Source organism: Lissotriton helveticus, chromosome 7 (assembly GCF_964261635.1).
Source record: "Lissotriton helveticus chromosome 7, aLisHel1.1, whole genome shotgun sequence".
NCBI lineage: Eukaryota > Metazoa > Chordata > Amphibia > Caudata > Salamandridae > Lissotriton > Lissotriton helveticus.
The window spans coordinates 43,995,608-44,007,891 of record NC_136068.1 but is presented as its reverse complement, the minus strand read 5'-3'; the positions used below and the strand labels follow the sequence as shown (position 1 = coordinate 44,007,891).

At 46.4% G+C, this 12,284-nt stretch overlaps 1 protein-coding gene across 6 annotated transcripts in view; it reads left to right on the top strand.

Moving 5' to 3' along the window:
• Nucleotides 1–12,284, top strand: part of ARHGEF1 (Rho guanine nucleotide exchange factor 1) — a 459,136-nt gene that overhangs the window by 198,194 nt on the left and 248,658 nt on the right. For all 6 annotated transcript variants that reach the window (XM_078651355.1, XM_078651350.1, XM_078651354.1 and 3 more), the window contains exons 4-6: nucleotides 2,062–2,175; nucleotides 10,350–10,448; nucleotides 10,715–10,757. In XM_078651355.1, coding sequence (XP_078507481.1) covers nucleotides 2,062–2,175; nucleotides 10,350–10,448; nucleotides 10,715–10,757 — 256 coding nt within the window. The remainder of the gene's footprint in view (nucleotides 1–2,061; nucleotides 2,176–10,349; nucleotides 10,449–10,714; nucleotides 10,758–12,284) is intronic.

The following is a 12,284-nucleotide window of genomic DNA, read 5'->3' as shown; positions in this document are numbered from 1 at the left end:
TTTCCCCCCTATTTTTTCCCAAAATCTCAAAATGTAGCTTTATTTTGCCTATTTTCTCAGTCCCATCCTGAGCAGTCTACAAGTCCTTGGTACCTTTAGAATCCCTAGGATGTTGAAAAAAAGGCCGCAATTTTGGCGTGAATACCTTATGTGGAAAAAAGTTATTGATCCCGAAGTGCGACTTTACCTCAAATAGCCAAAAATGGGCTCAGCACTGAGGGTTAGTTCAGGAGTAAAATTAGTCTTCTCAGCTAAGAACTGTGACTTGTATGAGTAACATGTCCCATTAATCCAATCTCTGGAAAGGGAAGCAGGGGTTTCAGTAATGGTTTATGAAAGCTGTGCAGTTTCTCAGGGGTATGTTTTATGTAGCTCACTAGTGATTTACATACCTGTAGTAAGTTAGTAATTTGTTTGTTTAATTTTGTTTGAGCGCCCAGCAAGTTAAACACGACTTTCCCAGGACACCTTTGCTATTATCAACATAAGACAGAATGCTACCTCAGCATGTGTTCCCTCCCTGCACAGAGCCATGGTTCAGAGGTGTGCACTCACCATAGGCCGACGGCCAGGAAAAGGAGGGTTACTGTCAGGGACGGGAAACATCATTTACCACTTAGGCATTACCACTACTCACGTTTACCACGTGACACTTACCACGCAGGGTGCCTTCCACGCAGGGTACCTTCCACGACGTCTTTACCACGGGCTAGGGGGGAGACGTGGTATTCCTTCAAGTCGATCTGCGTGGGCATGGGGGGGCAGAGGGAGGGGGGGGGGGCTCGGAGGGGGGCTGGGGGGGGTCTCCCCCCCCAAAAATAACAAGCAGGTTACTTTAACAAAAAAACGAACATTAATTTAAAAGAAAGAGGAAAGAGCCTCCCCCAAAGACGTGCCGTGTACGTCAAAAAAGCAGTCCTTTTTTTATTTTGGTATACGTGTTTTGACGCTTGTTTCAAAGGAGGATGGAAGTAAGGGCTCGTGGAGAAAGACGTGAAGGTAAGACGTTGCAACGCGTAGTAAAATGCTACGTTGTAAATACCAGCGTGGTAAAGCCACTTGCGAGGTAAAATTCGCGTGGTAAAGCCATGCGTGGTAACTGAAATCGTGATATAATCATATATTCGTCAGGGACAAGAAGTTGTGATTGTGTATTCACTCCGATGGATAAGTGGACTCTTCTGCCCTTGTGGCCGAGTGTAGTCGCAAAGACAGTCCGATTTCAGTCTGGAATCTTTGTCTGTGCGCCTCTCCGTCAGTAATTAGGGTAAAGCAGGTCAGCAGTGAAGAGCTGAGGCTCACAGCCCATAAGGGGCAGGGGGTAGAACCGAGGCACGGCAGCCGGTCGATCCGAGGATGGAATCACCTGTTGCCTGCAAGAAGAAAATGGCACTTGTGCAGGATGAGATCCGGTGGCGCCACCTACTGGTGGGATTGACGTTTCCAGGCATTTTGAGGCTCGTGAGATGCGGACGGGAGAGAGAGACAGTCTGTTTCTCAGTTTGGGTTACTTTTCCCGCCTGTGTCGGGCCCGGCTGTCTTAAGAGCCCTTCTTCAATCCTCTGCAGCATCCTCCAGCTGGCTGCCACTTGTGGGAGAACTGCTTTACAGTCTGTGCACAGCCTGTGAATCAACAGTAACTCATGCCTCGGATGGAATATGTTCGCTTGTAAGCATCTGTTCATATGAACCTTTTAGTTGTTGCAGATGCAGTTATCTTGCTTCTAATTTTGGTACCTTTTGCATGGTCATTTAACTTTTGTATCCTACGCTCCATCTTTCTGCTCACCCACTGTGCAGAAAACAATCAAACCATGAAGCCAGAATATGCACAGCCAGTGAATCTACAGCACTCCATGCTATGCACAGATGCTGACAGGGTAACATTTTCCTTTATTGAAGTCTGGTAGGTGGAGCATTGCGTGCTTCTAGAAGGTGAGTGGAAAGTCTCTCTGGGACACTACCTATGCTTCCTGCTGTGCACGGCTTATCTGAATTACTGTGTGAATCACTGAAACAAGACCTATTCTTATCCTGCTCACACGACTTTCTTTCTTGCAGAATGTAGACGACCAGTGCAGCTTGTTTCATAGCATTGAGCTGGTAAAGAGCCACCCTGCCTACATCATGGTGTTCTTGCAGCATGTGGTACTGCAGTTTGACTGCAGCCCTGTGGTGAGTTGACCTGCTCAGTGGGCACGGACGGGTGGGGTGGGTCATGGTTATTCATCCTCCTCTGTTAGGGAGTAGTGGGCGGGGTCATACGGTGAGCCAGCCAGCTTGCATGCTTCTGTTATGTGTGTTTTTGGGAGGGTGGGGGAAAGTTGGATGCAATCGGTCTGCTTTGTAGACACTTGCCAGGTGATCTTGCGTTATTTTATTTATTTATTTAAAGAGTTTTATATAGCGCTGGCTAGACCTAAAGGTATCAGAGCGCTTTACATGAGAATCGACAATGAAACCGAACAAGTTCAACAAATTACTCAGTACATCAAAAAATAAGCAGTACAATTGGGAGAGAAAGGACAGAGAGAAGTAGTGGAGGGGGCAGGGGAGGTGAGAAAGGGAAAATAAGGGAAGAGACAATAAGGAGAGACGAAAAGAAGTCTGTCTAAAGACCGACTGGGTAGGTGACGACCAAGGAGGGAATCCACGGCCCATCTCTTCTATAACTAAACCAGGTAGCTCCATCGGGCGTCAGACAAACTAGTTCAGTCTCAATACATTGAGAGGGGAGAGAAGGAGAGCCATAAAATAGAGGGAGGATGCGTTGATTCATTCTCCTATTTGGGCACTGCTTGGAAAATGATGGGGCATACGGAACATGAGTTTTGGATTTGAATTTGCTTCCTGAGATCTGTCCCGGTCGGCGTCATTGGTATGTGCTTCTCTAAAAGGGTTTGGGCAAGAGTATAAACGGTGCTAGCAAAGTGCCCCCGCTGAATGCCTGTACTGATGGTTTGTGTTGATATATTGATGATGTCACTGACGTACATAGAAGTCATTTTTGGTATCTCTTTCTATGGTGTATGGCTGTAAAGAAGGAAAGCACTGCTGTCGTCATTTCCCCCTCCTCTAACATGCATACCTGGGTACCACACTGACTGCCCAATGCCTGTTGACAACAGTTATTTTTTAACTGCCACAGAGTCAGCCATAGCAACAGTTTTTTTGGATTAAAATGTTTGACAAACTGGGATGTCTATTTGTAAGTTTGCATATAGTTACTGTTTTCAGTGTTTTTTAGTCCATATTTTTATTCTGTTATCCCTTCGAAAAAGGAAATATAACACCTTCATCTGCATCGTATCGGACACTGTTGGAAAGTATGGGCACATTACTACCACTTAACCGCATGCGCACTAGCGGTTTTCCCGCTGTGCGCTGACTTTTGCGGAAAACCGCGTTACATGACGAGCTCAGCTCGTCATGAGCGTACGAGAGGCGTAACTCATGAAGAGCTGAGATCGTCATCAGCGCCGAACCGGTTAAAAAGAGGATTGCCTCTACTATGTGCCTACTACTGTATCTAACAAGGACTGTGCTCATGCGATGGTGCAGAACTGCAGCTGCTGTGCCCCACAAAAGCTGCAAAGGAGCAAAATATGCCTGAGTCTTAAAGGAGACACCTGAAGCCAGCCCTGGAAGCACACTATAGGCTTTCAGTTCTCCAAAGGATTTGCTTCAAGATCCTCTGAACTTGGGGAAAGGAAGCCCCCTTACCTACAAAATCTTATCAATGCTGTGTTCCTCCCTGAAAGGAACCTGTGATTTAAGCAGTCACTTAAGGGCATTAAAACACATGGACATTACAATGTCTATAAACCTTTGAATGTATTCCTATCATTCCTTAGGTTATATTATTATTACCTTGAAGATTTTTGTATATTAAGAGTATTCTTAAATATCCTTTCCTGTTTAGTATGCATCGGTAAATGAGTGCCTGTATGAAGTATTGTTTTTTGCAATAACTTTAATTTCTAAGTAAACCTTTACTTGAACTTAAAACACATGGACAAAAACTCTGAGTCATGGGCCCCCGCTTCGTTAATGAATTTAGCATGGCATGGTGATGTTTCTAACCAAATTCCGGCAAATTCTTTCAAGAGCTGTAATGCTGTTGAAGGATGCTTTTAGGCCTCTGTGGTGAAATATTGACTGACACCTCAACAGCTTGCTGCTCTGTCAAAAAGACTCTCAAAAAAGACAGCTTACCATACAAAGAGCCGCAGGGTGTACAGTAAAGTTTGGAAAATTGTGTGTAAGATACGTTTTGTTAGTCAGGACAGTAAACGGGAAAAGGGAATCAGTTGTTGTGGGTCTACACATGGGGAGACTGCCTAGCTTCCTTTAGGTCTACCCACCTCACTGTAGGCTTCACAATGGAAAGATCGGTGATCCCCGGGGGCTGGAGCATGGTTGCGCCTTGAGCCTGGGAGAGCGCCCCCCATTACTAACGCATGGTTTATCTGCCACCTCGGATCACCTGGAAAGTAGGCCTCGTCTGCTCTTCTTTTTCACCGCGGGGGCTCGCCGCTATTCTAATCAGGCTTTTCTCAGGCCCCAGCGCCCCCGCGACGATCGGCAGCGAAATGCCGCCACTCCAGGTCTCCACGGTGTATACTGGAACCGGGCCACTAGCACATGATGCACCAAGCGGTCCAGGAGCCCCCAAAGCAAACTCTCCAGCCGGGACGCCGCCCGCAACCCGCTCTCTGTAACTGCGCACAGGCTGCGCTGGCCATCCAGGGCCTAAGCACACAAGTCTGTCACGGCCTGCACGTACTCTCACCAAGGGGGCAGCCGCACCATTCACTCTTCCCCTGTCACTCACAGGGCTCCCAGGGAGGGTCCCCGCAACTGTCGCCAGGCGTCGGGTAGTACCTCCACCAACGACGAGTCCCTCCGGTGAACTTTTCGGGGCAGGGGCGTAGCTAGAGCTTGTGGCGCCCGGGGCTATCCCTCAGATTTCCGCCCCTTGCATCCGCAGTCCTGTGATTGTGTGCAGTAAAGTCTTGACTCAAACTTTGAATCCCCGACTACGTATGCGAGGAGCGCTGGACAAAGAGCTACATTCTAGCAGGAAACGCCACATGGCTTGAGTGCCCTCCATTTTGCCTGCCGGCATGGAGGGCACTCCAAGTAGGCATGCACCTTTTTTCAATTACAAATGTACCATGACACCAGTCAACACAGAGGTGTTTACTTTTTGCTGCTGTGGGCCAATACCACCTCATCTCATTCAGATCCGCTTTGTAATGTTAACAAATGCAACGAGGACCCAGCAGTGACTACGTTTAGTGAATCCGGGGGTGGCGACTTGCCTGGTGTTTTCTGGCAAGGAGGCACCAGTTATATGACCGTGATGTTGTCTTATTGGCGCTTGAGGCAGCATGTATGGATTTCCTTGCGGCGCCTGGGTCAGCTAGAGTGGCGCACTTAACATGCGACTCTAGATGCTGCTTAATGCTGCAGATGAGGACGCGCTCTGGCTGTCAGGCACAATTCCGAGTCTGCTGGATGACAGTGAGTAAACACAGTTGAACTCACTTTCCGCCCTCTGTTTGTTAGCGCTTAGACATACTTTTGTTTGGTGTAGGCAAACACTACGCCGCTCATGGAATATATATTCTCAAATTACGAGCAGGAAAATTAGTAGCAACTACCTCCTGACTGTCCACTGTTTGCATTTGTTTTCATTTGCTTCTGTGCTATCAAACTAAGCTATGACGTGCTGCTTTGCATCACACTGATCTGACTTTGTGTGGTTTCCTACAGTTTTGCACTATCAGCCTTTTATGCCCACTTTCATGAACTATTGAGATTTCACTTTTTTTAACTTCTAGCGCAAAACTCATTTTGAATGTGAAGAGTGATCATCTGCACAACTGATTGCACCCCCCACTTCCTTTCGTGCATGTGCCAGCGCTAATAAAGCCTGGCCCAGAGAGTTGTGCATGAATCTTGGAAGTATCTCTCAGAAGCACAGGAAAGTGTCACAGGACCACGCACGGCAGCATCACCTACCCACTAAATGACGGTGCACTCGTTGCTGCGCACAGATTGCAGGGCCTCCACATCAGCGCCGTTATTTCCCAACAACAGATGCTGTTGCTGTCCAGTCACACCCATAGGGGTCCAGACTCCAGGACCAGACACTTTAAGTAACTTCTCTTACTTATTTCCTTCACGGGCTCAAGGTCTAGGTTGCTGTGTTGCCTTACACAGACTCTCCGAGTAAACCTTTTCTGTAGAATGAAATAAACCTGAAAGAACTATCAGTGAAAACAGAAAACAATTATATTCCTAATGGTAACTAGTTTTACGGGTTGCATAGCCAATTTCTGATATTTGTGTTTCCCTCGTCTTCATTGCATGATTTTGCTGAAGAGAAAGCGTCACTCATTGTTGTGGAAATGTCGCTCATAATTACACTGAAATTATAAAAATGTCACATGTAGCAATCTGAAACCTTGGCAGCTATGTATATATGTATACAAAAAACCTATGCACACAGGCGTGCTGTAAAATGTGACTCGAGTGAAAACAAGTCATAGTGTATGTACCTCCAGAGATACACAGGGAATGTCACAGGCCGGACGTTTAAAGCCCTGATCCAGTTACTGTATAATATAACACGCCTACATTGCAATAGCATCCTGTCTAGGCACTCACGCCTAACAAAGAGTTTTTCACAGTTTTTCCAGCAACAAATGGTTGCATGTATGGCTATTTTCAACCCATTCCCAGGAATCCTACCTCACAGCATATCTCTGTATGCCTTTGAACTGCAGTCTTTCTGGAGCGAGTGACAAGCGCAGCGAGTTCAGCCTTGAAAGTGGCACCTTCGAAGTGGCACACTGCGTGATGCGTCACTGCTGAATTTTTTTTCAGGGCGAGGGCTGGCCAATATTAAACCCAGGGCCGTCATTGGTAGCGCTTTCGCGCTCTACAAGATTGACGGCCCTGGGACATCACGGGACCCACAAACGCGGTACGTTGAGCACCGCACCACGTCACTGCAGGCAGCCTGTACAAGCAGGTGCGTGCGCTGGCCTTGCTGGTGATACGATCTGAAAATGTGTATAAATGCACGTTTGTTACGGATGTTGTCCAACTAGTAGTCAGACGTGTGGTTTTTCTATTTTCTTTTTTAATGTGCTTATTAGGAGTAGACCGGGTCATCGGGCGTCAGAAGTTTACGAGCCAGAGTCCCGTAAATGGACAATAACTATGCTGGCCTGAAAAATAACGGGTGAAAATCCGCATGTCTGACCTGCAGCCCCAGACCCAGCAGCCGCGGTTTCGGTAACACCCGAGTACTTAAAGTATTGGGGGCGGGTTCTGTATCCTGCCAGGGGCACTGGTCCGTCGTTCATAATGTGGGCGTTATTGTCACGGGTTGTGACAGTGTTATGGATGGGTGACAGAACCGTCCTCGAGTGCAAAACTGATCTGTCATATTTTGATGCCCAGCTAGTTTTTAGACCGTATTGGGCTCTGAAAACTCAAACTAACGAGCCACAATTGCCGGGGCCGGGCAGCTACCGCCCACTAACGAGTGCCGCCGTGGGCGGACCGCCCCCCTCGCCCCCCCCAGCTACGCGGCTGTTTCGGGGCTCCGTCAAGATAGGCCGCAGCAGTGGTCTTGCGTGTCTGGCGTGGCGCCACACTCCTGCAGGCGGAATCACCCGCGAGGTCCCAGTCTAAGAGCACTCGCGGGGCACCACCACCCATCCGCACCAAATTTGTCAGGGCGATCACTGGGCACCATAGCAGCACTCCGACGGCGCCAGGGCAGGAACTGGGCCGGCGGGAGCAAAGTTGTTCAGGATATTTTGGGAGTGTCACTCCGGAGTAAAACTACCTAGCGGCCATTCCCGTCGGCGGGTAGCCACGCCCCCTGCATTGTGATTTGTGAATCGACATCCTTGTGAGTCATTTGAGAAGGAACTGTGGTCAGCACCCATATTTCAAGCTTGTTGAGGAAGTTTTTTTTCCTTCTAACCACTATATGGTTGACCTCTTTCCTATCCAGCTGTTACTTGCACCTTTGAGGTCTCAGTCCTTCATTGCGTCATGTGGGGTGTCATCGGCTACTCCCTGTATCGACCGATGCTTAATGTATATATGTGGCCCTCATTACTTCAGATTAGGAAACCCTGATGTCTGCACTAATATGTGCTGATGACACCCAGATCTTGAGCCAGCTGAATGAAATGGCCCTGTGTCCCTTGGCAATCTTGTTGCCTAACACCCAGAATTGTATGAGCAGTAGCATTGAAAAATGAGTGATGATAAAAGTGAACTACTAGTAAGTTGTAATAAAGACCAGCAGCAACATTCACTGTGAGCTTCATCACTAGATGTCCCTGCAGTACCTGTGTTCAAGGTAAACCCCTGGGAGTTGTGTTGCCAAAAATACCTGATGGTTCTTACCGCTACCATCTTTTCAGGAAGGCGTTTCCCTTGATTTCAAAAGAACTGGATGCATATGTCTCAGTGCCAAGAATAGGCTGTAGCTTGATCTTACAACTGCTGCTGTGAACACATTGCAACAGGCTGAAACCCTTGTGGTCAGGAAAGCAGCAAGGTTAAAAGAAGTAGATTTTATGTATCTGAGGCAACAAGAAGGCTGCATTGGCTCCCCAATAAGCAAAGGGTGCAGTTTACAGCTCTCTGCTGATACATATGTTTTTATGGGTTCGATAATCATGCCTCCGAGACGAATATCCAAGTACGAGACGTCCACTGTGTCCCCTAGCTCAGTACTCCTCAGTACAATTACATCGACATTTGTGTGTGCCTACCTCCTGTATTTAAGTGGTGTCAAACTTTAGAATAACCTTCTGTTCACTACTTGAGCCTGAAACATCAATTTGCTTTTAAGAAAGCACTTAAGACTATTCTATTTCTAAACTGCTTTTGGCCACCATGGTGCCTGTACAGCCAAGATGCTGCAGTGTGTGTGTTTGATTTGTAAGTAATAAAAGAAGTATAATAGTAATAATACAGTGCGTATGGGTATATGATCGAGGCAATGTACAAAACTATTGTTATAGGACAGAAATGTGAACAATTTTCTACACACTATATCTTATTGCAAAAACACAGCCCACTCTTTACTCCTAAGTTCGTACTCCACCCTTTACTACTTGGTGATTGAGCGGCCTTGTTGAAAAATTCTTTTACGAAGGAAGGTACTCTTTGATTCTGCATATGAGACTTGCTGTGGTCCAGTAGAAAGAACTGGTAATCACAGCCAAATGATTTATTTTGCTTGATGAGCACAACCGTAGATGTACTAATGTCGTTCAACACGAGCCACTAAGCAGGATCAGCAGTTGGTCTTTCCCTCATGTCTGTGCGTTTTCTGCAGAGGATTTAATATCTTGTCAAAGATGTGTGAGAGGGAAACCGAGCATTATTTTTTTATTTACTTGCTGTCCCTTTGCTGAGTTTCCGATGGAGTGATTCCTGGTAGCCTCCTTTGTGCCTTCTCCTCTGCTCATTCCACTGTATACACTGCCTGCTCCCTATGTGGCCATTCCATTCCATTCAATAAAGCCTGTGAGTGCTAATTTTGTGGCCTATCCCTAGGAGCGGTACAAAAGGAGGTGGTGATGGACGGAGCATCTGAACCAATCAAACACTCGCACCCAGTCAACAGATCTGGGTTTAATCCATCACAGTTCTTTAGCCCACTCTGCCACCCCAGTTCAGACATGGCCATATGCAAATCAGTCTGACCCTGTGCCTCATGGGAACAGTCCAGCCTGAACTGCCAAGCCATGCCTTCCCTGGACCGGAAACAAGCTTCCGAGGACCGGTTTCTGGCATTACAGCCTTCTTCAGCCCGGCTTGCTTGAATCCAGCAGCACAGCCCAAGTGATAGCATTTGTACCCTGTGTGCTTGAAACATTCCATTTTCATTTTCTTCTGTGTGTGCTACTTACCCTCTTCATGCTGTCTCTGCCCTTGAGCCTCTGCCACCTCTCCATTATATGTTATGACCCCGGCAGCTCAGGGATGGGAAGCACAAACCTGTGACCTTATTTTGACGCTTGTTAATATTTAGAGATGAGAGCTGCATTCTCAGAGCACCTCAGTCTCATGTCAGCCCTACTAAACTGGTGTCTGTCCTTACTAAAGCATATTGTGAACAGGAGCACACCATTTGTTGATGTAAAACACAGGCATATGCTAATGATTTGAAGTGGGGGTGGAAGGCATGACGTTGTCTGAAGCGTGGATCAAAAGGCTTTGTCGTGCATTGTCTGAGCAGTACTGCTGCATCACAGCTTTGGAAGTGGTCATTAACAGTCTGTCCTTTTGTGCCCACCTCACAGCTTTGCTACCTGCATGCATCCATGATCCGGGACCTCAGTGCCAAAGAGGGCAAGAAGCAATTTGTGGACTTTTTCCATACTTTCTTGGACAAAGGAGCAGTAAGTATACCAGAGCGAGGCTTCCACTCCCTCATTCTCCTAAGCAACATACGAAGCAACAGACTGTGCAACCCAGGGAGCAGATGATTTCTGTCTGGCGGGCACCTACCCGTAGTCACCTGCACCCAGCTGCAATTCTTCATTTCACTCTCCTGCCTTGCCCTGATGCTCTATTTTAGGTCTTTCACATCCAGTCCACCTTACGGCTGCTCTTCCTCGTTTAACCCTTCTACTTCGTCACTGATTTTTGTTTTTCTGTTCTTCAGGTTCTTCGCATCCCTATTCCGTCGGAGTTCTCGTTTGATGTGGGTAAGACGTTTCCCTTTTTTGCTGCACATGCTGCGATGGAATAAAAGAGTAGGGTCAAGTCACACTGTTAACCTGACCCTGTTAATGTTCTCACTTGAAGCACTTGTTGGTTCCATTTAAGTGATCTCCTTGTTATGCCCTGCGTTTCTCAGATATGCACTAGTAAATGGCCATTCGCTGTAGAAACGCACCAGGTACACGTATCAATACCTTGGATTTTATTTTTAAACAGAGTGTGTCTTTGAATGTTTGAAATACATGCTTGTGGAAATCAAAAACACTAAAATTAGCAAAATTGTAAACAAAGTAAAATAACTATAATAATTGTAAAGTAAAATAATAGTGATGAGAGGAACCATCAATTATGCTTCCATTTTAAGCCATCATCAGAGGATTAAATAACCCTAGGAGGATGACCGCTTATTCGAATAGAGGTGAAGGCACAATAGAATTCTTGTAGAAAATTCACCTAACATTAAAAACTGAAAAAGAAAAATTGTGAGTTTTTGGGGAGAACATCACTATTCAGTTAAGACAACACCTATTCAAGGGGGTGGCAATTTTGTTTGGAAAAATGTATGTTCATTTTAGACTCATTTATACGTTGCCAGACATGGACGACAGATCCCTCATAGTTCATGGAATACTGGGAGACGAGACAGCCATGTGACATTTGTTAGTTCCTACCGACCTGTTATTCTCCAAATTGAAAATGATGAAAGCGGTGCTGGATGAACCCTGAGATTCTCTTCTCATTTGTATCCTACTATGGAGACCTGTACTCTGCTAGAGTAATGGCGCCTAAAACGGATTGAAATCTACGTGGACATCATCACTGTGGGCGGGCGTGATGCTCATGAGGTGGAGTCCTTATTACATCTGCCGTCCAAAGCTGAAATCAAGGATGCAATTCAATCATTGGCAGGAGTTAAAGTCCCTAGCAATGATGAACTGACGTAGAAGTCTACAACAAATTGTGACATTTTTGCTCCCCACTTATTGAATACATTTGCGGAGGAATAAAAAGTAGGAAATCTCCGTGTCGCTCTACGGGAGGCCATCCTAGCGCCACACATCTACTACAAGGTGTGGTCAAACAACCCATTATCCATCGTGATCACAAATATTAATATACTGGCAAAAGTGGATTCCTCCAGATTGATTACTCTATATGTCCACGCAGGTGCTTCCAGAGCAATCGGGATTCATACCTGGTCTGTCCACCTCTAAGAAGCCTTGCCCTTTTTTTCACTCTTAGATCAAATCACGTCTTACCTCCAGTCACAAAATAGTTTTTGGATGCTGAGAAAGGCGTTTCACATCCCGAAATGGCCTTCTGCGTTTGTGGTGCTGAGGAGGCTGGTTTTGGAGATGGCTTCATAGCTTGCGTGTCCCTTCTATTCTTGTAAGTTATAGCCCAGATTAAAATGAATGGGTTCTTCTCCCTTCCCTTGAAGATATTCAGAGGTGCCAGATAGGGTTCCACGTTTTCCAGATTACTGTGATCTATAGATATGAAGCGTCAAC